The following is a 27,821-nucleotide window of genomic DNA, read 5'->3' as shown; positions in this document are numbered from 1 at the left end:
AGCTCAGGTGGTCGCTGGTTCGGATAAGTAAGTAAGTAAGTAAGTATCCCTTTATATCTGGGTGGGGTATCTGACCTCCCAAAGTGGACAGGGAGGTACTTACTGTGTTTTATATCCCCCTATATATCTGTTTTCCAACATGCTTTCTGTCTTGGTCTTAGAATGAGATTACTTGGTTTTGTCCTGACCCTCTGGGTGGGGTTGCTGAATTCCCATAGTGGGCAGGGAGGTACTCAATGTGTCTTCTATCCCTTTATAACTGGGTGGGGTTCCTGACCTCCCATAGTGGGCAGGGAGGTACTCACTGTGTCTTCTATCCCTTTATATCTGGGTGGGGTTTCTGACCTCCCATAGTGGGCAGGGAGGTACTCACTGTCTTCTATCCCTTTATATCTGGGTGGGGTTTCTGACCTCCCATAGTGGGCAGGGAGGTACTCACTGTGTCTTCTATCCCTTTATATCTGGGTGGGGTTTCTGACCTCCCATAGTGGGCAGAGAGGTACTTACTGTGTCTTCTATCCCTTTATATCTCGGTGGGGTTCCTGACCTCCCATAGTGGGCAGGGAGGTACTCACTGTGTCTTCTATCCCTTTATATCTGGGTGGGGTTCCTGACCTCCCATAGTGGGCAGAGAGGTACTTACTGTGTCTTCTATCCCTTTATATCTGGGTGGGGTTCCTGACCTCCCGTAGTGGGCAGGGAGGTACTCACTGTGTCTTCTATCCCTTTATATTATAGAAGAAACAACAAGAAATAAAAACAAATCAGATATACAAACATTAGCAATGAAGACAATACAAGAATACCCAGACAACTGGATACATGTTTACACAGATGGATCTGCCCACAAAGGAACTAAAAATGCTGGGTATGGGTTTGTAGTAGAATACCCAGATAAAACCTGTGATAAAATCCACAATTCTTGCGGAAGCTCCTGCTCAAACTACGAGGCAGAGGCAGTTGCAATAGAAGCCTCACTGCGACACCTCTCTTCTGTTTTCCAGCTAAACCCTTCAAAACTTCAAAACACTGTCATCTTCACAGACTCTAAATCGGTTCTCCAAGCTCTCGATTTAGATAAACTCTCCTCAACGTTCAATAGTTTAAGATCTCAACTATATGAATTCCTTACAACACACAGAGTAGACTTATCTCTCCAGTGGATACCGGGACATTCAAATATACCAGGAAATGACAATGCAGACAGACTAGCCAGACTCGGATCAACACTTTTACAACCATCAATTCCAGTTTCCTTAGACACAGCGAAACAAATAATCAAAACAAATAAGAGAGAAGAATGGATGAACAGTTGGGCAATGAGCACCGCGGGTAGATGTATGTTTTCCCATGACCACTCCTGTAAAGACTGATTGCCTAAATAAGCTCAGAAGACACCAGCAAAGCATCATCTTTCAACTAAGAACACAACACATAGCTCTCAACAACCATTTAAGCAAAATTACAAAAGACACATCCCCTTCCTGCCCCCTATGTCAACAACCCAATGAAACAGTAACACACCACTTGCTTGAATGTCAACCTCTTGAAGACCTGAGATGCACATTCCTCCCACCAAATCCAAGCATCAGTAACACACTTTATAGTCACCTGGAACAATTACAAAAGACATCTAACTTCTACGTCATGGCACAAGACCGAAGGGCTAGAGCTCAGGTGGTCGCTGGTTCGGATAAGTAAGTAAGTAAGTAAGTATCCCTTTATATCTGGGTGGGGTTTCTGACCTCCCAAAGTGGACAGGGAGGTACTTACTGTGTTTTATATCCCCCTATATATCTGTTTTCCAACATGCTTTCTGTCTTGGTCTTAGAATGAGATTGCTTGGTTTTGTCCTGACCCTCTGGGTGGGGTTGCTGAATTCCCATAGTGGGCAGGGAGGTACTCAATGTGTCTTCTATCCCTTTATAACTGGGTGGGGTTCCTGACCTCCCATAGTGGGCAGGGAGGTACTCACTGTGTCTTCTATCCCTTTATATCTGGGTGGGGTTCCTGACCTCCCATAGTGGGCAGGGAGGTACTTACTGTATCTTCTATCCCTTTATATCTGGGTGGGGTTCCTGACCTCCCATAGTGGACAGGGAGGTACTTACTGTGTTTTATATCCCCCTATATATCTGTTTTCCAACATGCTTTCTGTCTTGGTCTTAGAATGAGATTACTTGGTTTTGTCCTGACCCTCTGGGTGGGGTTGCTGAATTCCCATAGTGGGCAGGGAGGTACTCACTGTGTCTTCTATCCCTTTATATCTGGGTGGGGTTCCTGACCTCCCATAGTGGGCAGGGAGGTACTCACTGTGTCTTCTATCCCTTTATATCTGGGTGGGGTTCCTGACCTCCCATAGTGGACAGGGAGGTACTTACTGTGTTTTATATCCCCCTATATATCTGTTTTCCAACATGCTTTCTGTCTTGGTCTTAGAATGAGATTACTTGGTTTTGTCCTGACCCTCTGGGTGGGGTTGCTGAATTCCCATAGTGGGCAGGGAGGTACTTACTGTGCCTTCTATCCCTTTATATCTGGGTGGGGTTCCTGACCTCCCATAGTGGACAGGGAGGTACTTACTGTGTTTTATATCCCCCCTATATCTGTTTTCCAACATGCTTTCTGTCTTGGTCTTAGAATGAGATTACTTGGTTTTTTCCTGACCCTCTGGGTGGGGTTGCTGAATTCCCATAGTGGGCAGGGAGGTACTCACTGTGTCTTCTATGCCTTTATATCTGGGTGGGGTTCCTGACCTCCCACAGTGGGCAGGGAGGTACTCACTGTGTCTTCTATCCCTTTATATCTGGGTGGGGTTCCTGACCTCCCATAGTGGACAGGGAGGTACTTACTGTGTTTTATATCCCCCTATATATCTGTTTGTCAGTGTCCAGCGAATGCCTCTCTTCTTACCATCAATTGTATTTTTCATGAGCCAGTCTAGAGCCAGGATAAACAGAAGCGGGGAGAGTATGCAGCCTTGTTTTACACCAGTTGTTACATTAAAGCTGTCTGTTAAATTGTTACCACAGATCACTTGGCATTGGTAGTTGCTGTACATTGCTTTGATTAGGTTGACTATCTTCATCGGTATACCATAACATCTTTTCTGGAAGATATAGACTACGCAGATGATATTGCGTTAGTTTCCAGTACACACAGAGACGCCTCAGAGAAACTAAACGTACTACACAAGAACGCCTCGAAAATTGGACTGAAAATAAATTTCGATAAGACTGTGTACATTAGGGTGAATCCAAAACATGACAGTGAAATTAGGATAGATGAACATATAATTGAAGAGGTAACAGAGTTCTCCTACCTCGGATCCAAAATAACAGACGACGGAAATGCAGAACACGATATCAAGCACAGAATTCAAAAGGCAAACCAGGCTTTCGGCATGCTGAAAAACTTTTGGAAATCAAAGCAAATAATGAGAAAGACAAAGCTGAAAATATACAAGAGCAATGTTTTAAGTGTACTGCTTTATGGAAGTGAAAGCTGGAAAATGACATCCTCCTTAATACAGAAACTAGAAGCCTTTCAGAACAAGTGTTTAAAAAGAATTTTTAATTTATTTTGGCCTACAAAAATAAGAACAGTGGATCTATTAAAGAAAGCTGACTGCACTAGCATTGATAGCCAAATAAAAAGAAGAAGATGGCGTTGGCTGGGTCATGTGGCCAGAATGGAAAAAGGGTCACTTCCCAAGACAGCCTTGTACTGGACAGCAGATGGGAAGAGAAAGCGGGAAGACCCAAAGAAACCTGGCGAAGGACGATGGAGAAAGAATTAAAGGAAGCAGGCCTGTCCTGGAATACAGCCACCGCAAAAGCAGCCGATCGCAAAAAAATGGAGATGTCTGGTGGATGCCCTATGTGCCTCAAGGCCCGAAGAGGATTAAGTAGTAAGTAAGTATATATCTGTTTTCCAACATGCTTTCTGTCTTGGTCTTAGAATGAGATTACTTGGTTTTGTCCTGACCCTCTGGGTGGGGTTGCTGAATTCCCGTAGTGGGCAGGGAGGTACTTACTGTGCCTTCTATCCCTTTATATCTGGGTGGGGTTCTTGACCTCCCATAGTGGACAGGGAGGTACTTACTGTGTTTTATATCCCCCCTATATCTGTTTTCCAACATGCTTTCTGTCTTGGTCTTAGAATGAGATTACTTGGTTTTGTCCTGACCCTCTGGATGGGGTTGCTGAATTCCCATAGTGGGCAGGGAGGTACTCACTGTGTCTTCTATCCCTTTATATCTGGGTGGGGTTCCTGACCTCCCATAGTGGGCAGGGAGGTACTCACTGTGTCTTCTATCCCTTTATATCTAGGTGGGGTTCCTGACCTCCCATAGTGGACAGGGAGGTACTTACTGTGTTTTATATCCCCCTATATATCTGTTTTCCAACATGCTTTCTGTCTTGGTCTTAGAATGAGATTACTTTGTTTTGTCCTGACCCTCTGGGTGGGTTGCTGAATTCCCATAGTGGGCAGGGAGGTACTTACTGTGCCTTCTATCCCTTTATATCTGGGTGGAGTTCCTGACCTCCCATAGTGGACAGGGAGGTACTTACTGTGTTTTATATCCCCCCTATATCTGTTTTCCAACATGCTTTCTGTCTTGGTCTTAGAATGAGATTACTTGGTTTTGTCCTGACCCTCTGGGTGGGGTTGCTGAATTCCCATAGTGGGCAGGGAGGTACTCACTGTGTCTTCTATCCCTTTATATCTGGGTGGGGTTCCTGACCTCCCATAGTGGGCAGGGAGGTACTCACTGTGTCTTCTATCCCTTTATATCTGGGTGGGGTTCCTGACCTCCCATAGTGGACAGGGAGGTACTTACTGTGTTTTATATCCCCCTATATATCTGTTTTCCAACATGCTTTCTGTCTTGGTCTTAGAATGAGATTACTTTGTTTTGTCCTGACCCTCTGGGTGGGTTGCTGAATTCCCATAGTGGGCAGGGAGGTACTTACTGTGCCTTCTATCCCTTTATATCTGGGTCGGGTTCCTGACCTCCCATAGTGGACAGGGAGGTACTTACTGTGTTTTATATCCCCCCTATATCTGTTTTCCAACATGCTTTCTGTCTTGGTCTTAGAATGAGATTACTTGGTTTTGTCCTGACCCTCTGGGTGGGGTTGCTGAATTCCCATAGTGGGCAGGGAGGTACTCACTGTGTCTTCTATCCCTTTATATCTGGGTGGGGTTCCCGACCCCATAGTGGGCAGGGAGGTACTCACTGTGTCTTCTATCCCTTTATATCTGGGTGGGGTTCCTGACCTCCCATAGTGGACAGGGAGGTACTTACTGTGTTTTATATCCCCCTATATATCTGTTTTCCAACATGCTTTCTGTCTTGGTCTTAGAATGAGATTACTTGGTTTTGTCCTGACCCTCTGGGTGGGGTTGCTGAATTCCCATAGTGGGCAGGGAGGTACTTACTGTGCCTTCTATCCCTTTATATCTAGGTGGGGTTCCTGACCTCCCATAGTGGACAGGGAGGTACTTACTGTGTTTTATATCCCCCCTATATCTGTTTTCCAACATGCTTTCTGTCTTGGTCTTAGAATGAGATTACTTGGTTTTGTCCTGATCCTCTGGGTGGGGTTGCTGAATTCCCATAGTGGGCAGGGAGGTACTTACTGTGCCTTCTATCCCTTTATATCTGGGTGGGGTTCCTGACCTCCCATAGTGGACAGGGAGGTACTTACTGTGTTTTATATCCCCCCTATATCTGTTTTCCAACATGCTTTCTGTCCTGGTCTTAGAATGAGATTATTTGGTTTTGTCCTGACCCTCTGGGTGGGGTTGCTGAATTCCCATAGTGGACAGGGAGGTACTCACGGTGTCTTCTATCCCTTTATATCTGGGTGGGGTTCCTGACCTCCCATAGTAACAGGGAGGTCCTTACTGTGTCTTCTATCCCTTTATATATGGGTGGGGTTCCTGACCTTCCATAGTGGACAGGGAGGAACTTACTGTGTTTTATATCCCCCTATATCTGTTTTCCAACATGCTTTCTGTCTTGGTCTTAGAATGAGATTACTTGGTTTTGTCCTGACCCTCTGGGTAGTGTTGCTGACCTCTCATAGTGGGCAGGGAGGTACTTACTGTGTCTTACACTGCGTGGCATTTCCCCCTCTGAGCGGTATTTCAGTGCTAGGTCAACTCGACCCCATTCGTGGGGTCAGCCCATGGGTGGAACTGGTAGCGATCAGGGGGAATCTGTGATGCCGCTGATGGTAATTAATTGCTGCAATATTTCATGGTATTGCCCAGTTGCTAACATGAATATGAAAATTGTTCTCTCACCACAAGCAAAGCAAGGGTTTCTTCATCTTATGCCATGGTTGATAATAATGTATCCTCAGGATGCTCATAAGAGAGGCGTCAACTTAGTGGTTTTTGAGCTATCAATGTTGTAATTTGCATAATAATTTTATTCCCAGCGGCAGAAAATGATTGAAACAAGCATCATTATAAAGTAAAAATGATGATCTTGACACATGCCAAGTTTTGTTGCCCGGGCAGTAAAATCTCAAAAGATATGAATTTTTTATTGTAAATTTCTAATTTGGCATGACTTAATGAGATCCTCATTTTCTCTCCCATAGTATTCCATGCCATGAATTATGTCCAAATATCAGTTTAGGAATAAAATATAAACCATTAGACGAAAATATCATTAATCTTATTTTTTAAGCATTTAACTGATTTAAATATTATGTAGTTTTGGGCACATTTGAAAGCCAACTTTTTAATGGCTTGATGACTTAAGTCCCTTAGGATTCAAGTCAGAATTATATTTTTTTATGAAAGTTAGGCATTATTGTTTGAAGATGTATATTGCTTTTGTGTGGTTGTCTCAGGATATACCGACTTTATAGTGTCATATAGGTGTCATGTTTAGGGTCATTGAAATCCATCTCAATTACTCGTATTTTTGCATGTTGAATAAGTAATATAATGTAAGTTCAATTTCTCCTTTTGTGCACAAGTGAATGTGTTAACTTTTTTATAGACTGAAGCGTCCAGATATATATGGCAGTGATTTCCCAAAAATTAAATGATCTTGCTGTGGTATGCCTGTGGTGTTATACAGATTTGACTGACTGTTATTCAATTGTTTTAACTCTAAATTTGACTGACTGGAGTTCAATGGTATATCAGATGACTTTATAAGACAAGGACTAAATGTATATTCTTGAAGGAAAGGAGATGATTCTATATAAAATATAATCTGTATGGACAGCTTGTTCGTTTTGAATGTAGTTGGTCAATAAGGAGAAAAAGGTTGCGACTTGGAATAAACTATATGCCCTCATAATTTTGAATCCTCTTTTGTCCACATACTATGTCCGTCTGTTTGAGCAAATCATTTAATTTAACAGTACCAGTGCTTAGTGTTAGTTGTAATTGATGATTGACACTGGTAGCATGTCCATTACCTTGTTGGGTGATTGATTTTTTTTCTTGTAAAGAAGTCAGATTGATAGTAAATTGAGGTATTGAAATCATACACATTGTTTTTAGTTTTTATTGGTCAATAAAATATTATCTGTATGAGTTATTTTACCACATAAAGACATAAATCATATCAGTTTACTGTTATGACCAACACAACTATTTGAGAGGAACGGAAGTGGTAAAAAAAATATACAGAACTAACAAAACCATGAATAAATCACGAAAATCAACTGCCAATATGATAATAACGCACAGGAACATATATAGATATATGGACTTTTGATATTTATTAAAATTCTTGAGATACTGCCGCTGGGTTTTGAATAACAATTTTTTTATTTAAGTGCACCATAATTTACAAGCACTTAAAATTAGATCCACAATTTGTGATATTTAAAGAAAACTATTAACCACAAGAATGTCAAATTTTCACTGATGTTTCGAAAGATAACTGATTTTTCAAATCAAACTAATAAAGCGAAAGAGGCTGTTATTGTTTCCCGCTATACAGACACATTATAAGACCATAAATATCCATAATTGCCCCCAATAGCTAGCAGGGAGGGTTAATGGCCTCTTGGGAGTTCCAACTGAGATAGCGCTGATTCCACGCATGCTTATATCCTCTATATCTGGGTGGAGTTCCTGACCTCCCATAGTGGGCTGGGAGGCACTTACTGTGTCTTCTACTTCTATCCCTTTATATCTGTTTTCCCACTTGCTTTCTGTCTTTGTCTTGGAATGAGATTACTACTTGGTTTTGTCATGGCCCTGGCCGGATACCCTGGCTGAGAGGGGAAACAGTCAAATGTATAGTTATTTTTGGGAGATGGTATTTTTTCCCTTGTAAGCCATCTCTCTGTTATGCATTGTATTATGTTTTGTTTACATATTATATATGATTTGTAAACATTTGAGTGTGTTCCTCTTAATGGGGACCTGTGCTTGTGTCTGGATGAGATTTTTAGGTGACCCCAAACTAAGTACTTTGATATTGTGCTTTTGGAATCTACATCTGTTTCCTATTTGAACCAATTCCCCTTTGTCTTACCTTTTCTTTGGAGCTTTAAATTTAAATGTAGCTCTAGAACTTTTACTATCCCATTTTCTTCCTTTTCACTGGCCCTAATATGACACATGTGTTGCAAGCGCCATAAAACCCTTAAAAAAACAAACAAATAAAACGCATATTTTATTCGACCATGCTTTTGAAACAATGGGAGCGTTGAATTCATAATCCGATGCGTCCACATCTGTCACAGTAAAGATTATTCACATTTATTTTATTAAAGTTTTATTTTAGTAAGAACTGAATTCATCTCACTCCAGTCATAAGATACGTAATATCTTCATATTTCTATTTGTAACTGTCATGACCATTATTCATCTCATTTAATTAAATTTCATCTTTCTTTTTATTTCATCTTAAACAAATCGTTAATTGATTTCATTTTAAAGTAACTAGTAAATTCTGGGGCCTTAGTCTTCACATCTTTATTTTATGCATAATCGAGAGTAGCTCTTAATACTCATTTTAGACCATGACAACACCAATGTGCTCCTATCCTATTCACATATCTTTTAACCCAATTTGTTAGAACTGGACGGGACGGGACTGCCATCTTTTTACCCAATTTGTTAGAACCGGACGGGACGGGACGGATTGCCATCTTTTTACCCAATTTGTTAGAACTGAGACGGGACGGGACTGCCATCTTTTAACCCAAATAGTTAGAACTGAGACGGGACGGGACTGCCATTTAGACTAAGTCCAGTTGTTGTATTATGTAATTTATTCAAAGAGTAAAAGACTGGGAACCAGAAGAATAGGAGTTTATGATTTAGATTACATCAAGTTTTAATCAATAATAAATCTCATGCATCTAGTGTAATGTGTAATGTAGCTAAATCAAAACAAATACATGTCAAACTAGAACGTAAGATTTCTTCACATTGAATTATGCACAATAATTAAGTCGCTTTCGTCAACAAACACGCACATCTCTCTCTCTCTCTCTCTCTCTCTCTCTCTCTCTCTCTCTCTCTCTCTCTCTCTCTCTCTCTCTCCAACAATAATAATAAATAAATAATTAATTTATACAGCGCTTTAACATCCACGTTAATCGTGCTCTGCGGCGCTTTACATAATAGAAAAAAAATCAAGACACTACATAATAAGCGTGAATACAGAAACAAAATCTAAGCAACATCTGTTTCATTTTTAAAAAAGCCTTACTGAACAACTCAAGTATTTAGACATTTCCTGAAAGATGATAAATTTTCATAGTACTTTGTCCGAGGACTGAGTGCGTTCCATAGGCGTGGAGTAATGGATGAAAAGGTTGTTTTTTTATGATCAAAAGTGGATTTTGAGGTGGTAACCTTTAGAAGTTGGGATTAAGATGATCCTAAATCCTAAATTTCGAGGGGATTCATATTTTAAAATTATTTCCTTCAAATATTCAGGTGTCAGGCATCTAAAAACACAATAACTTAAATTCTATCCTGAACTTCACAGGAAACCAGTGCAATTTCTGGAGAACTGGTGTGATATGGTCTCTTTTTTTCGTTAATTTTATAAGTCTATCAACTTTATTTTGAACGTTTTGTAGTTGATGAATTAATCTGCTTTGACAGCCAATGAGAAGGGCATTACAATAATATAATCTGCTAGTATTAAAAGAATGAACAAGCAAAGTACTGTTTTTTTTTAAAAGTAAAATTTTGTAATTCTATTTTCTTTAAAAGCTGCAATATCCACTAAAGGTACTCAAAGCGCCATACAAGGGGTCCTTAGCCACAGCAACAATTTACACTTTTGACGAGACATGACGCCTCTAATAGGTGATATTATTTTATTTTTTCCCCGACCTAGAGAAAGCTGTTAACGGACAGGTACTTATTTTACATTCGATTACAGTGACAGAATGTGAGTAAAGAGTCTTTTCTAAGGATTCGACTATGCGCCTCTTAGAGCCGAACTCGAACTTTCTTATTGTCCGCATGTGGGTGCCGTACCAATAATAGACCACAAAAAACTTTGATCATTTCTATTTGTGCCACTCTGTGCTACACTGGAGACGCGTATTTAAATATTTGGCCAGAAAACTCATTCAAATACATATCGATTTACATTACCCTCATATTGGCAACAACAAAAAACCTCTCAGACCTGTGATCTCGGGAGATGCTCATGAAGTTATAAAATTGGAGGCAAAATGTCGTATTTCTACGAATTTCTCGTAATGAAAATAATGAGAGCTGAGCTACCCTAGAATGAAGGTTGAGTTGCAGTAAAGTAGAGAGAGCTGATCTACCCATTGATGCAGGATGGACTACTAGTAAAGTATGGAGAGCTGAGCTACCCATTGATGAAGGATGGACTACTAGTAAGGTATGGAGATCTGAGCTACCCATTGATGAAGGGTGGACTGCTAGTAAGGTATGGAGATCTGAGCTACCCATCGATGAAGGATGGACTGCTAGTAAGGTATGGAGATCTGAGCTACCCATTGATGAAGGATGGACTGCTAGTAAAGTATGGAAAGTTGAGCTACCCAATGATTAAGGATGGACTGCTAGTAAAGAATGGAGAGCTGAGCTACCCATTGATGAAGGATGGACTACTAGTAAGGTATGGAGAGCTGAGCTACCCATTGATGAAGGGTGGACTGCTAGTAAAGTATGGAAAGTTGAGCTACCCATTGATGAAGGGTGGACTACTAGTAAAGTATGGAGAGCTGAGCTACCCATTGATGAAGGATGGACTACTAGTAAGGTATGGAGAGCTGAGCTACCCATTGATGAAGGATGGACTGCTAGTAAAGTATGGAGAGCTGAGCTACCCATTGATGAAGGATGGACTACTAGTAAAGTATGGAAAGTTGAGCTACCCATTGATGAAGGATGGACTGCTAGTAAAGTATGGAGAGCTGAGCTACCCATTGATGAAGGATGGACTACTAGTAAGGTATGGAGAGCTGAGCTACCCATTGATGAAGGATGGACTGCTAGTAAAGTATGGAGAGCTGAGCTACCCATTGATGAAGGATGGACTACTAGTAAGGTATGGAGATCTGAGCTACCCATTGATGAAGGATGGACTACTAGTAAGGTATGGAGAGCTGAGCTACCCATTGATGAAGGATGGACTACTAGTAAAGTATGGAGAGCTGAGCTACCCATTGATGAAGGATGGACTACTAGTAAGGTATGGAGAGCTGAGCTACCCATTGATGAAGGATGGACTGCTAGTAAAGAATGGAGAGCTGAGCTACCCATTGATGAAGGATGGACTACTAGTAAAGAATGGAGAGCTGAGCTACCCATTGATGAAGGGTGGACTACTAGTAAGGTATGGAGAGCTGAGCTACCCATTGATGAAGGATGGACTGCTAGTAAAGTATGGAAAGTTGAGCTACCCAATGATTAAGGATGGACTGCTAGTAAAGAATGGAGAGCTGAGCTACCCATTGATGAAGGATGGACTACTAGTAAAGTATGGAGAGCTGAGCTACCCATTGATGAAGGATGGACTGCTAGTAAAGAATGGAGAGCTGAGCTACCCATTGATGAAGGATGGACTACTAGTAAAGTATGGAGAGCTGAGCTACCCATTGATGAAGGATGGACTGCTAGTAAAGAATGGAAAGTTGAGCTACCCATTGATGAAGGATGGACTACTAGTAAGGTATGGAGAGCTGAGCTACCCATTGATGAAGGATGGACTACTTGTAAGGTATGGAGAGCTGAGCATGAGCTACCCATTGATGAAGGATGGACTACTAGTAAAGTATGGAGAGCTGAGCTACCCATTGATGAAGGATGGACTACTAGTAAGGTATGGAGAGCTGAGCTACCCATTGATGAAGGATGGACTACTAGTAAGGTATGGAGAGCTGAGCTACCCATTGATGAAGGATGGACTACTTGTAAGGTATGGAGAGCTGAGCATGAGCTACCCATTGATGAAGGATGGACTACTAGTAAAGTATGGAGAGCTGAGCTACCCATTGATGAAGGATGGACTACTAGTAAAGTATGGAGAGCTGAGCTACCCATTGATGAAGGATGGACTTCTAGTAAGGTATGGAGAGCTGAGCTACCCATTGATGAAGGATGGACTACTTGTAAGGTATGGAGAGCTGAGCATGAGCTACCCATTGATGAAGGATGGACTACTAGTAAAGTATGGAGAGCTGAGCTACCCATTGATGAAGGATGGACTGCTAGTAAAGAATGGAAAGTTGAGCTACCCAATGATTAAGGGTGGACTGCTAGTAAAGAATGGAGAGCTGAGCTACCCATTGATGAAGGATGGACTACTAGTAAAGTATGGAGAGCTGAGCTGCCCGTTGATAAAGGATGGACTGCTAAGTTATATTAGTATCATTTTTTATATATTTTTTTAAATATGTATTTCAAAAGCACGGATCAAAAGCGATCCTCGTACTGTAGCGACTAACTGCGTTGGAGTTGGATATTCTAACAATTGAGCTTTAATGATACAGAGATCACCGTCTTTTCTTTTCTTTGGTTTTGTGGCTTAGTGGTTTATTGACTATCAGCTTGTGACCTGTATGTAGGCCCTGGTTCGAGATCCTCTCCTGGCGGCGCAGTGTTGAGTTTTTGAAAAATTATGTCCTTTCCTCATGACGCATTATCTCACCACAATCACGTGTAAAATATAACATGTAGTATCAGGCTCCGATAACTCATTTGGTAGAGCACTCGCGTCACAATTAAAGGGACCGAGATCGATCCCGGGTGCAGCAGATATTTTTTCTGACCCCCTGTTCACCTAGCAGTGATTGGGTAGCTGGGCCTGTTAGATCTGGCGGAAAGTAGTTTGCGATAGACTAGCGTCCTATCCAAAGGATAGCAACCAATTGCTTTTCTCCGTTTCACGCTATAGAAACCGTGGACCTAAAGGCTCTGAAGGACTACTTTCATCAGACGTGGGTAACACGCGGGGCTATGAGTATGAGATCTTCTGATATTATGATCGGAAGATACCGAGTCCGAGTCCTCCTCCGAGAGGTGTACCGTTGCGTACTTAGAAAAGGCTCTTTACTCACATACCTCTGCCAAGTCCAAGGTTTGAGTCTGACAAGATGAGGGTCATTTAAATCGATAAATATTTAATTTGAAGGATACGTTTTCTGGCCAAATGTTTAAATACGTGTATTTCTAGAGTACAGAAGTTAATCAGTGCTGTCATCTGTTTCATCGGATCCTTGACTGTATTCCGAACGGCGTTGATAATCGTACGATTGCCCACGACGATCGCGGTCGACAAAAGATGCCTTCTTACCATAATCCTTGCTGTCCTCGGTTTTTTCCACAGATTTCTTGGAGTCGTTGCCTTTCCCTTTTTCAGATGTCGATTTTTTCTCCCCCTCTTCGCCTTCTTTGGCGTTTTGGAGGAGTTTAGCCTTTTCTAACTCTCTCGTCCTATTTATAAGGATTGCGAATATAACGATCAACGCGGCTACGGCAATAGAGAACAGCATCGTTTTGAACCATGGGAATGAATCGAACTCGAAGAGTGGTACAGCAACCGGATATGACGTCACACATCCGACCCCTTTCCAGCCGCGGGGACAAGGAGTCGAACAATGAGAGGTTAGTCGGTAATCGGATTTACACTGATTACACGAGAAGAAAGACGAACAGTTGGTACAAGCTTTACAGAAACACTCTTGTTCCGGTGCCGGATTTTTACACGTTTCTGGACACGTCCCTTTGTTGCATTGGATGTCTTCTCCTTCACAATATTTACCCTGACCGCCATATTTAGAGCACACTCTTATCCTAACGCGCTGAGGCATGTCATCACATCGAACAGTGCACAAATGTTTCCACGCCTCCCAATGTCCATCTGTATAGCGCTCTACGTTATCTTCATCTACTTCGCCATCGCCATCATCATCATCGCCGTTCTCCGTCTCCTCATCTACTAGTCCGTCGCAATCGTTGTCTACTCCATCATTAGGTCCAAACTTCTTTGACTTTTTACAGTCGAGTTGGTAAATTTGTCCTTGATAAAAATCATAGGGAAAATTTATGGACGTTGCAGGATGCTCATTTACGAAATCGGTGCCTCGAATATACACCATCATTCTCCCCCCAGGGTTACTTGTATATATTCTGGTGGCCTTGACCCCGTATAAATCAACCTCAGCAGTAACGTAGAGTTTGCCATCCACACTCAACGTGCTTTTCCTTACCCATGTGAGTTCCCTGTCTCCCGCATCAGCAAAATGCACCTGCTCCTTTGACATCTCATAAAGGACTATGAAAACAACGATGTCACTGTCTTTATCAATATTGGGGGTTATATAGTTAATGCTATGCATCCACTGTTCAGCTGGAATCAAATTCAACATACTCGCGTCATCATCATTCGTCACATCTTCAGGCCCGTATTTCATGGCGGGAAACAGCTGATAAACACCAAATGGCACCGATGCTGTGATGATCAAAGTGCCATTATGGACGTCATGGTTGTGAAAATTGGTCTGACTATGGATTGAAACCGTTTTAGATTCCAATGAGGAAATAATTTTGACACTCAATGGAAATTTGACAGCGTTGAAACGAAATATTTTCTGCATTAAGACATTGCTGGGTACAACATAGGTTTTGCCCCAAGTCACTGTTGACTTCATGTTGCTTATGCAGACATCTACACTTGCTTTATATAGAACCTGGCATTGCGTGCTTCCAGCAATGACGAATATGGGATTGTCTGCAGTTACAAGAGTGTTCTGTAGATCGAACTCCATGTCATCCAAATTGAATTGCCAGACTTCGTGTGCATTCAATATTATTTTGACTTTTTTGCCAGGTTCACATTTTGTAACCGCAGAACAGAGCTTGGAGAAAGTCTTCTCGTATTTTGAAGGGAATTTAACTTCGACTATAGTCGAAGAGTTATCGAAAGAGAGTACATTGATGAAGGGAAATCCTATAGGCGTAGAAATATAATAGGATTTATAACAACTTTCTCTCGGTAAGAGCCTGAATGCAGCTCTTACAGTGGGCCCCCGATTTGCAGTATTCACGACAATTTGAACAGGGCCATTTGATTTTATGTAAGTCACTCCAGCCTGTTTTGTTCCATCCACTCTTAGCTTTTCGGGAAGTCGAAATGACAATCCTTCATTTCGTTTTACTATGAACGTACGGGGATCTGTGTCATCTGGATACGTGACGATAATCCTGGCCTTTTGCTCTTGAGTAGTGACATGAATGGAGTTAACCGCGGCTTCGAAATGCCCCGGAAGTGGAATGACAAAATGAGTACCTGCAGTTGAGTGGCCTGGTCTTCCTGATGCCAAAGATAGAATGGTGTTGATTAAAATAATACTTCTCAACATGATGTAGGTAGATCCATGGACACTTTTTTCTTGGCAACTTGAATTCCGTCTGTTTTAAGACAGTGCTATTCGGTGCGTTGAAATTTTGACGTAAAATTTTAGAACCCTTTTCTTTAACTGTAAAATTTTGCAATTTGTCCGGTTTTAATTCTGAATTCCATTAGGCATATACGATTCTTTCATCTCTTTGTATTTGTGACCCCCCCCCCCCCCCCCGACCCCCCCTCCCCACCCCGACCCCCCCCCCTCCGACCCTACCTCGAAACGATACAAAGTTGGGATTTTCAATTTTGGGTTATGTTGTACCCAATCAAAGCTTATTTCATGCCTGATAATTTGATACCAAATTTATACATTTCTGATTATTCATTGCCGAGATATGACCGTATGAAGTAGGGAGGATGTAAAAAAACAAGATTTGAGAAAGACTTTGAAGTGAGGCACATTTTTTCACACACAGTCGAATCAATAGGCAAAGTAACTCCTTGGATATGGGCATTGGAAATATAACTTTAACGAGAATAATAAAATTTGGCATGCGCTTAGAATATAACATTTAATAATATGCATACAATTATTTGAAACCATGCAATAGTTACTTTTGTAGTTATTTATTATTATGTAAGATGCCCTTACATTAATAAAACCACCCCAACAATTGCAGACATTATTGAAGAGTTGTTGACATCAAATTAAAGAACCAACGAAGTAAAAATTAATAATGTGACATTTTTGTCTTATTTAATAGAGGAAATACGATTTCAAAATGCCAAAAGATAAAGAACAGTTTATAATTTTAAAGTACAGTTTTGAAACTTTGTGAAGCGGGATGGACAGAGAGATAAATATCAAGAAAGAGGATGAGAGAGGAAAAGAAAGAATGTGAGAGTAAAACACACACACACACACAAACACACACACACACACACACACACACAACACAACACAGAAGAAAGAGAACTAAAAAGAGAGGTGGGAGAGATTGAGGGAGATTGAGAGAAGGGGGCGGGTGTACTGTGGTATTTAAGTTGGAAATTTAATTTAAAGATTTAAGAAAACTTCTATGTACTAATCTCCACACCACACGAGCGTTTTACACAGGTGGTCAGCTCTGCACCCACAGAATCGCCTTATTAATTAGAATTGAATTATAGAGGTCTGAAAATTCTATGATTTCCCCGTTACATATTACATGGAATTATTTAACAGCAATGATTATTGACTCCAATAGCTGTCTTAGGATATTATAACATGCACAATGCAATAAAAAAGTAATGAATAAACAAATTCCAGTCCAACTTATGATTGACAATAAAGTAAGCCAGATTTATTCTGTTTGAAATAGTATGGTATGGTACGAATTTCCATTTTATAATGTTTTATATTTTTAATGTTTACGATTCATGATTTGGCAAAGTTAAAACAATAGGCAAAGAATTGGTTGGGATAGTTATAGAAAGCCCTTTGTGTTGTTTTATTTTACTTTTCGGTTATTTGTTTTGTTTTCATACTATTATGAAAAATTATTTTAAAAAATACAGACTACTCTTTCTTCTTTCCTCTCTCTCTTACTCTCTTTTTCTTTCTCTCCTTCTTTATATCAGGAAGGAAAAAATTGCTTTCATCCGTTTCTCTGGGTAAAATAATAATAAATAAGCCAACAATTAACAATATAGAACCCACATTATGGGAGTTTTAGCTTTTTTGTGAGGCTATGTGGTCTTGTAGTAAGACACTCACTTTAGGATCGGAAGGTCCTGGGTTCGAGTCTCGCTCGGTGCATAGTTGAGTCCTCGGAAAAGGCTCTTTACTCATATTATCTCACCGTACTCATGTGTAAAATGAGTACCTGGCCGTCAACAGCGTTTTCTCTGTCCGAAAAAAAAAATGTAATATCGCCTAACAGGCGTCATGTCTCGTTCTACATGTTAAGTGTTGCTGTTGGCCAGAGACCCCTTGTAAAGCGCTTTGAGAACGTTTAGTGGATATTGCGCTATATAAAATCTCAATTTTCAACATTATGGGAGTTTAGCTTTTCAAAGAGAAAAAAAAAAGCATGGACAAAGTAGACCCTGTCCACATTTTTTTAAAGCCTAAAGTTATTGTTTCTGCTATGCTTCGAGGGCTGTCCCAGAATTGGCTTCAACAGTCATGATGTCACTTCCCTCGTAATGACGCATAGTAACTTAGTAACAGGCTCTAAACTATCGGAACAATGGCGGACGCCCTTATGAAATATTTCTCCGTCGAGCATAAAAGTGTATCCAGATGAGAAAAACATTATAAATATGATCATGTTTTGACTTTTATACCATTTTGATCACATGACATATGAAAAGTTCTAGCCAGCATGAAGAATAAAAAGTACCAATATTCTTTGTTTAAAAACACGCCGCTCACCGTTTCTGGGCGTCAGACGCGACATCAGACTATTGAATCCAATTAAAGTAAGTAAGGCCATGCGTTGAGCAAATTTAATGACACTTACACATGAGATTTACATACCATTTGTCTACTTCTCTACGTGATCGTCATGCAGATAGAGATGCATGTTCTCCACCGCAACAAAAGGCCAAACATACCCTTGAGCCTTTATATAGCTCAATATCCACTAAACGTGCTCAAAGCGCTTTACAAGGGGTCCCTGGCCAACAGCAACACATAACATGTAGGACGAGACATGACGCCTGTCAGGCGATATTACACATTTTTGGGACAGAGACAACGCTGTTAACGGCCAGGTACTCATTTTACACCCGAGTACGGCGAGAGAATGTGAGTAAAGAGCCTTCTCCAAGGACTCAACTATGAGCCCAGCGAGGCTCGAACCCAGGACCTTCCGATCCGAAAGCGAGTGTCATACCACTAGACCACATAGCCCTCTCTAAAAACAAATGATATAAAGACTTCTGAGCCAATTCTCAACATCTGATTTAAGTTTATCATAGTCCTCGAACCGTTTTTCAGCCAAGTGGGTGCTTCAGATTCATAGGTCCAAACCATGGCTGGCCGACTAGAGTTACGTCATGGTCCAAACAGACGAAAGTAGTGCCGAGCGGTACCGGTGACAGCCTTACCGATAGTTTATCGACACTAAGCAGCCCTGTCTCGATACTCCGACACGTGATAATGTGCATAATATTATCGTCATGAAAAAATAAAAATAAACAACATATGCCATTAACAAAAATAAAGCGGAAACATTGAATTAAAAGAGAACCAAAAAAATTCAAACTGAAAAGAAAACTACAACCCCCCCCCCCCCAAAAAAAAAAAAACAAAAAACAAAAAAAAAAACAAACAAAAAACAAAAAACAAAAAACAAAAACAAAAACAGAGCTCTCCAAACTCTGCACTGTCAATAACAAATCATCAGCAATAAGAATCATTATCGGGGATTACCGGTACCGGTACCGGTCTCGAGAACAGCGAAAATGGCCAAGGATTACCGGTAATTTATCGACAACGAGAAGAGTTGGTACCGCCCGGCACTAGATGATAGTCAGGCGGTGACAGATCAGGGCTATGATGAGGAGGATGTGGTAAAACTCCCCATCCATGAGTTTCCAGCCAGTTTTATGTGCGGCTATGTGGTCTTGTGGTATGACACTCGCTTTCGGATCGGAAGGTCCTGGGTTCGAGCCTCGCTCGGCGCATAGTTGAGTCCTTGGAGAAGGCACACATTCTCTCACCGTACTCAGGTGTAAAATGAGTACCTGGCCGTTAACAGCGTTGTCTCTGTCCGAAAATATTGTAATATCACCTAACAGATGTAATGTAACGTCCTACCTGTTAAATGTTGCTGTTGGACAGCGACCCTTTGTAAAGCGCTTTGAGCACATTTAGTGGATATTGCACTATATAAAAGCTCAATTTTTTTTTGTTGATGTTTGCGTTATGTAGTGTTGTGTTGTTATGTTGGAAAACGACGCCCTTCGCGCACACGCCCTGGTCTCTTTAGCCGCACAGCCGCCATCAACGTGTCCAATATTTTGCAATATCTCCCTGCATTTATTGTCGGGTCACTTTTCAAAATGTCCACCAAAATTATAATTAATATTTTTAGCATACCAGAACGCAGTCGTGGCCATCATTATTTTTTTTTTTTTCGCTGAACAGTGCACCCGAATTTCTTCGCGATCGTGAAGATTAGATGGATGTTTCCAGTTCCAGATTATCAAGTCTATCTTTGATTTTGAGTAACTGTGTTGAACCCATGTCTGGTCCTACATGTTAAATGTTGCTGTTGGCAGGGGACTATGAGGTTTTATATATATATATATATATATATATATATATATATATATATATATATATATATATATATGTGTGTGTGTGTGTGTGTGTGTGTGTGTATTGTATATTGTGATGGTATTGTATCTTTCTTTTGTTTGGTAATTTTCTGGAATCAAGGTCCCGATGAAAATTTTCTGAATCTTCATTCTTCCTTATTGCTCTGTACAAAAGGCTGTCATCCGCAAATAGTCTCAGTTGAGTTCGGCGACAATCTTTAGACAAATCATTGATATAGATAAAGAACAATGGACCAATACGGTACCCAAGGACACACCTATAGTACTGAAGCTGCCCAAGGACACACCTATAGTACTGAAGCTGCCCAAGGACACACCTATAGTACTGAAGCTGCCCAAGGACACACCTATAGTACTGAAGCTGCCCAAGGACACACCTATAGTACTGAAGCTGCCCAAGGACACGCCTATAGTACTGAAGCTGCCCAAGGACACGCCTATAGTACTGAAGCTGCTCTGACATTGCACTTTCAGTTGATTACGGTTAGAGAGAAATTCCATTATCCAGTCGTGTGTGTTACTCATGATTCCATATCTCCGCAGTTTAATCGCCAGAGTATGGTGATGGACTTTATCAAATGCTTTACTAAAGTCTAATAAGATGACATCTGTTTGGAGTTGTTGATTCATGTTTTCTGCTTGGTTGTTGCAAGTTGTTATTCGTTGTGTTTCACAAATTAGTTAGTTTTAGTTTTTAAGGGTTTTACGGCGCTTGCAACACATTTAGGTTATTTCAGCGCCAGTAAAAAGGAAGAAAATGGGATAGTAAAAAGTTCTAGAATTACAATTAAAGCACCCAAGAAAAAGTAAGACATAGGGGAACTGGGAACAAATAGGGATCAGATGTAGATTCCAAGAGCATACCGCCAATGTACTTAGTTTGAGATCACCTATAAGTCTCATCCAGACACAAACACAAAATCCAACAAAGAGGAATACACTCAAATACTTACATTATACATTCAAAATAACAAATATCATAAAATAATAATACATAACAGATGATGATTTACAAGGAAAAAAATATCATCTCCCAAAACAATAACTATGCATTTGACTGTTTCCCTCCCAGCTAGTTTTTTTTTGTTTTGTTTTTAAGGGTTTTACGGCACTTGCAACACATTAAGGTCATATAAGCGCCAGTAAAAAGGAAGAAAATGGGATAGTACAAAGTTCTTGAATTACAATTAAAGCACAAAAGAAAAGGTGAGACAAAGGGGAATTGGTTCAAATAGGGAACAGGTGTAGATTCCAAGAGCACACCGTCAAAGTACTTAGTTTGAGATCACCCAAAAGTCTCATCCAGACACAAGCACAGGCCCGAACTAAGAGGAACACACTCAAATGCTTACAAATCATATAATATAATATGTAAACTAAACATAATACAATGCATAACCGAGAGATGATTTACAAGGAAAAAAATATCACCTCCCAAAACAATAACTATGCATTTGACTGTTTCCCTCCCAGCCAGGACTCTGACCAGGGCCAGGAAAAAAACCAAGCAATCTCATTCCAAGACAAAGACAGAAAGCATGTTGGAAAACAGATATAAGGGGATGAAGACACAGTATGTACCTCCCTGCCCACTATGGGAGGTCAGGAACCCCGCCAAGGTGTTTCACAAAGGCGCTCCTTTTTAAAGCCATGCTGTATATAAAACATTCAAATATGGAACAGAGCAAAGAAAGAGTTCATAAATTGTCAGAATTAATCAAGATGTATAGCATAGAATGCTGTGAAAGAGGTTGCACCCAGTCGTATGTTCACCCAGCGGTTACTACCAGGACCCGACAGCTATACCTCAGGAAAGGAAACACTTTTAGTCTTCAATAAGACACATATTATGGTTTGCTTGAACACACGCATATGGAAAAAGCTGACATCGAGGTATTGGCTTTATCTTGCGCTGTTAAAATAATTCATAGAGATCAGGATAAACTAGAAAAGGCTGCTGCTGAATTCTATCAAGTCTCCCAAGAAAAATCTGTTCTACAGTCATTACTCTTGTCTAATAAAGATGATTTTTGTTGGATCCTCATTATCTAAAAATGTTAATATACGTCATCAATAAAGTCTTTCATTATGGAAATTGACAGTTACCAACATCATCATCACTACCACTATCACCACCACCACCACCACCAAATCATCATAATACTCATCATCGTCAATACTACTATCTCGACAATCACCTCATCATCATTATCATTATCAACTTTACCACTACCACCATCACCACCACCTCATCATCATCATCACCACCATCATCACTACCATTATCACCAGAATCACCTCATCATCATCACCATTATTACCACCACCGTCATCCTCGTCGTCATCACGATGACGACCAACACAACACCACCTCATCATCATCATCACCATTATTAATACCACCGTCATCCTCTTCGTCATCACGATGACGACCAACACAACACCAATCCCCCCCCCCCCCCGTCCTCATAATAAGATAAGATAAGATAAGATATACTTTATTGATCCTTGTATGGAAATTATAATTTTGTATCACAATACAATTCGGTAATATATAAAAGAAATATCAAATGTTAATAAATTAAATAAAAATTGGCAAAGAATATTTAAAGTCTTAAAATGTACATTGGAACAACAAGCGGATATATTATGGTGACTATGATTATACTTATAATAAAATTCTTGTCCAATAAAAATATAAATAATCAAATGAGTATCAAGATACTTTGTTTTTGTTTGTTTTGTTTTTAAGGATTTTACGGCGCTTGCAACACATTAAAGTCATATCAGCGCCAGTAAAAAGGAAGAAAATGGGATAGTAAAAAGTTCTAGAATTACAATTAAAGCACATAAGGAAAGGTAAGACAAAGGGGAACTGGTTCAAATAGGGAACAGATGTAGATTCCAAGAGCACACTATCAAGGTACTTAGTTTGAGATCACCTAAAAGTCTCATCCAGACACAAGCACAGGTCCCAACTAAGAGGAATACACTCAAATGTTTACCAATCATATAATATAATATGTAAACTAAACATAATACAATGCATAACAGAGAGATGATTTACAAGGAAAAAAATATCATCTCCCAAAACTATAACTATACATTCGACTGTTTCCCTCCCAGCCAAGAAACTCCGGCAAGGATCAGGACAAAACTAATTAATCTCATTCCAAGACAATGACAGGAAACAATTGGAAAACGGGTATGGGAGGATAGAAGACATAGCATGTACCTCCCTGCCCACTATGGGAGGTCAGGATCCCCACCCAGAAAGATACTTTATAAACTGGTAAAGGTTAAATGATATTATACTAAATAGTAGAGAGGAATATAACATAAAAATCGTGTTTGGAATATAACATAAAAATCGTGTTATTGCGATTGCATAAATATTTCATCTGAGGAATAAATAAATTATTTTGCGGTTTATCACCTTAACTCATAGAAATATTTATCATTTGCTTTAAATAAAAGATTATAGATAAGAGATTGAAAAGGAGTTATATATATTATATCTTAGAAGTAAAATATTCTATAAATATAAATATAATTATTGAATCACCTCTCTATAATAGTATCCTTACTTCACACATAGATAGATGAAAATGTTGGCTTAATTTATTTATTAAAAAAAAAAAAAACTTTTACTTTAAATTTAGAAAAGGACACATAAGTTAAGATCATAAATTAGTTATTATCTACATGATTATGTTAATACTATAAGTGATTGTGAAAATTTATTAATTCTCTCTTAAACGATGCGACTATATCTAAGTCTATGTCAGTGTCAGTGCATGGTTTCTCACAGCCGTGGGGAGGAAAGAATTAAAAATGTCTTTGTTTCTTTGTGATACAATGCAGAAGACGACCGCTTCTTTTGCTGAATTGAATCTCTTTGTGTAGTGGATGAGATTCATCTCTAATGACTTTGTTTATTTTTCATTATATGATTTCATATAAAAATGATCAAAGTCTAAAATTGAAGGAAATTATAAATAATAAAGCTCTACTACCGGCCCATTCGGTCCTATATCACATATAGGCACATTTTTAACAATGATAATTATTTAAGCCAAAATAATCAACCGCTTACATGGGCTAAAAATAATATATTTCATGGATAACGCCCCTTTGTTTTAATATAGCTCATATAGGCGGATTTCCATTTCCCTATTTTACACTGTTAGAGGAATTTTTCAGTGTGGATCTATATCAACACCGATTAATAGTGGTCTCAAGTTACTTTGTACCAAATTTGGTGCTTTCATCACTAATTTGCACAATTTTACCCTAATTCCCCTAGCTACAAGGGGTGATGATAACTAAAGGATGCAGCTCAAAGAAGAAGATTCAATTACATGATTTCATTTCATGTTGGTCATTACAAAGTAAGTCCCACTCTTTCCTCCTCAAGCTGTTTGTTTTAGTTTTTTGTTTTAAAGGGTTTTACGGCGCTTGCAACACATTAAGGTCATATCAGCGCCAGTAAAAAGGAGGAAAAAAAAGGTTCTAGAATTACAATAAAGCATCCAAGAAAAGGAAAGACAAAGGGGAATTGGTTCAAATAAGAAACAGGTGTAGATTCCAAAAGCACTCTATCAAAGTACTTAGTTTGAGATCACTAAAAGTCTCATCCAGACACAAGCACAGGTCTCCGCTAAGAGGAACACACTCAAATGTTTTACAAATCATATATAAAATAAAGAAAGCATAATACAGTGCATAACAGAGAGATGATTTACAATGAAAAAAAATATCATCTCCCAAAACTAACTATACATTCGACTGTTTCCCTCTCAGCCAGGACCAGGACAAAACCAAGTAATCTCATTCCAAGACAAAGACAGAAAGCATGTTGGAAAACAGATATAAGGGGATAGAAGACACAGTATGAACCCCCCTGCCCACTATGGGAGGTCAGGAACCCCGCCCAGTCCTCAAGCTGTCAACTGACTCAAAATGGAAACAGTGTAACAAATGATTTGATCAGTCCAATTTTTTTCAAATGCAATCTCATTGGTCAATATATTTCCAGTTGATAGACTTTAACTTCTCAGGAAACAAATGTCTTTCTATAACAATCCCTACCAATTCCTTGCTCCTCCTCCCATTCTTTATATCTACCTCAATCGTTCTCTCTTTCTCCCAGCATGTTTCTTTAACACATACAAACACACACACATTTATAAAGGCTTCAATCTTTACTCTTTTTCCCTCCTGCCCTCTTTAATACACAAGCCCCCCCCCCCCTCTATCTCTCTTTTTCGTGTGTGTGTGTGTGTGTGTGTGTGTGTGTGTGCGTGCAAGTTTCTTTTTCTTCTTCTCTCATCCTCTTTCTGAATATTTCTCTCTCTGTTCACGTTGTTTCGAAACTATACTGAAAATCGTAGCTGTTCTTTAACTTTTGACTTTTTGAAATCGTATTTCCTCTATTACATAAAACAAAAATGTCACATTAATAATTCTTTTTTCATTGACTGTTTAATTAAATATCAAAAACCCATCAACAAGTGAAGAATTCCATAAAGTTGCAGGCATTGGTGATTTCATTAATTCAAGAGCATCTTACGTAATAATAAATAACTACAAAAGTAACGATTGGATTATTGCAAAAATTTGTGTGCATATTATTAAATGTATGTTCTAAGCTCATGCCAAATTTTATTTCTCAGGCTAAATTTTCAAATAATAATATAAAATCTTTTAACACCACCTAAAAATTTCGATATCAAAAAGATGACACAACTTATTGTGACATTTGCGAGTTGTAATTTTTAAAAGAAGATACTTGTTGCTATGCCTGGGAAACTCCATGTTGATAATTACATAAAACTATTGGAAGAAAATCATTTGTCAGACTGGGAACACCTTTAGCAGGAAGGAATTTAATTTTAATTAAAATGAGCATGTATATAGATAGTTTTATTCAACTACCATAGACATGTAAAAATGAAAAACATTAGTTTGATACCACGCATATAATTTGTCTCAGAAAAACGTAATAAATAGGCATGGGGTAAGAGTAACCAGGGTAAACAACGGTTATAGTCTGTGTTAGGGTTGAATGAGTTAAAGAGGACGGCAGTGCTACTGATTATTTAAAGTGCTGCTGACTTTGTAATTGTTGGACCAAAATCAGTATGTGAATGTGCTATATAGATGATTTCTTACATGATGAGAATTATGATGAAAAAAAAATGTTTATGGTGTCATTATTAATGTTTGCTAAAAAATGGCAACAAATGTTAAGATCTTCGCCATTTTACTCTCAGCAATGTTGCGTCATTTTTCTCTGAAATTGTATTACTGAACACGTTTTGAAAACTCACTGTATCTTTTTTGTTTCTCAATTCATATTCACAAAATTTTGAGAGTCTACTGGATGATAAGGATTTGGTTTATTTGTATTTTGAATTTGAAAGAAATCCAAAGGAAGAGTCTCAGAGAAACAAGCCGACAAAAAGCGGTGCTTGTTTTCTTTGTTTTTAAGGGTTTTAAGGTGCTTGCAACACATTTAGGTTATATCAGCGCCAGTAAAAAGGAAGATAATGAAATAGTAAAAAGTTATAGAATTACAATTAAAGCAGCCAACAGAAAGTAAGACAAAGGGGAACTGGGAACAAATAGGGATCAGATGTAGATTCCAAGAGCATACCACCAATGTACTTTGAGATCACCTATAAGTCTCATCCTGACACAAGCACAAAATCCAACAAAGAGGAATACACTCAGATGCTTACATTATACATTTAAAATAACAAATATAATAATACATAACAGAGAGATGATTTACAAGGAAAAAAATATCATCTCCCAAAACAATAACTATGCATTTGACTGTTTCCCTCCCAGCTAGGACTCCGGTCAGGGCCAGGACAAAACCAAGTAATCTCATTCCAAGACAAAGACAGAAAGCATGTTGGAAAACAGATATAAGGGGATAGAAGACGCAGTATATACCTCTCTGCCCACTATGAGAGGTCAGGAACCCCACCCAGAAAAAGCGGTGCATTTAATTGTGACTGCATGATATATACATTAGATCGATTAAATTTATTTTCATCTATACGAGTGAAAAACAGTTCAAGTATATGTTTATTTTGTTTCAACCAGGCCTGAAGATCGTCATAAAATTAACCAGGCAATATACATTGAAATCCATTTCAAAATAAAATAATATACGAAAAGAGGCAAAGCTATAACCACCTCCACATCTAATTTAGATAGCTATGGGGTCAGTCACTGAACACAATCACAATTTTGAAATTATGAATGTTTCCTTATGAATTTTGGATAAGATAAAACTTTTTATCTGGTTTCTGAGGGATTACATTAAGCAGACTGCGATGTAACTAAATATTTAATTAATATTACTTCTCCTTAGAGAGAAAGTTTGCCCATCCTTCGGAATCATAAAAATATCCTTGGTGAGCATGGTATCGATGACAGGCATTTCTAACTTCCCACTCAACTCATTTTCACCTGTATCTGATGTATGTCCCATAGCCACAGCTCTACACACACATGTCAAAACGCGTAGAAGAGAAAAGTGTTCAACATCAGGACTCTTCAGACGCTTACAGATTTCTTGAATGAACCAACTCCCAGCTTCCAAGTTCCTCCAAGCATAGTAACCTGAAGTCATAAATAGCAG

General features: G+C 39.3%; 3 protein-coding genes across 4 annotated transcripts in view; all 3 read right to left on the bottom strand.

Annotated features, from left to right (window-relative positions):
* The window catches only part of LOC144957268 (mRNA turnover protein 4 homolog), a 524,240-nt gene that overhangs the window by 62,220 nt on the left and 434,199 nt on the right, over nucleotides 1-27,821 (bottom strand). The gene's annotated exons all lie outside the window — the stretch shown is intronic.
* LOC144956767 (uncharacterized) lies at nucleotides 12,606-15,957 on the bottom strand. Its single transcript, XM_078887469.1, has one exon. The coding sequence runs from the start codon at nucleotides 15,849-15,851 to the stop codon at nucleotides 13,674-13,676; it is 2,178 nt and encodes a 725-aa protein (XP_078743595.1). The 5' UTR covers nucleotides 15,852-15,957; the 3' UTR covers nucleotides 12,606-13,673.
* The window catches only part of LOC144956853 (caspase-3-like), a 35,861-nt gene continuing 31,837 nt past the window's right edge, over nucleotides 23,798-27,821 (bottom strand). Inside the window, exon 8 of the mRNA XM_078887631.1 lies at nucleotides 23,798-27,802. Coding sequence (XP_078743757.1) covers nucleotides 27,528-27,802 — 275 coding nt within the window. The 3' untranslated portion in view covers nucleotides 23,798-27,527. The remainder of the gene's footprint in view (nucleotides 27,803-27,821) is intronic.

The sequence above is a fragment of the Berghia stephanieae genome, chromosome 11 (genome assembly GCF_034508935.2).
Source record: "Berghia stephanieae isolate SIO BIC M18660-M18661 chromosome 11, UCSD_Bste_1.3, whole genome shotgun sequence".
NCBI lineage: Eukaryota > Metazoa > Mollusca > Gastropoda > Nudibranchia > Aeolidiidae > Berghia > Berghia stephanieae.
Note: the sequence above shows the minus strand (reverse complement) of the source record. Positions and strands in the feature narration are given on the sequence as shown.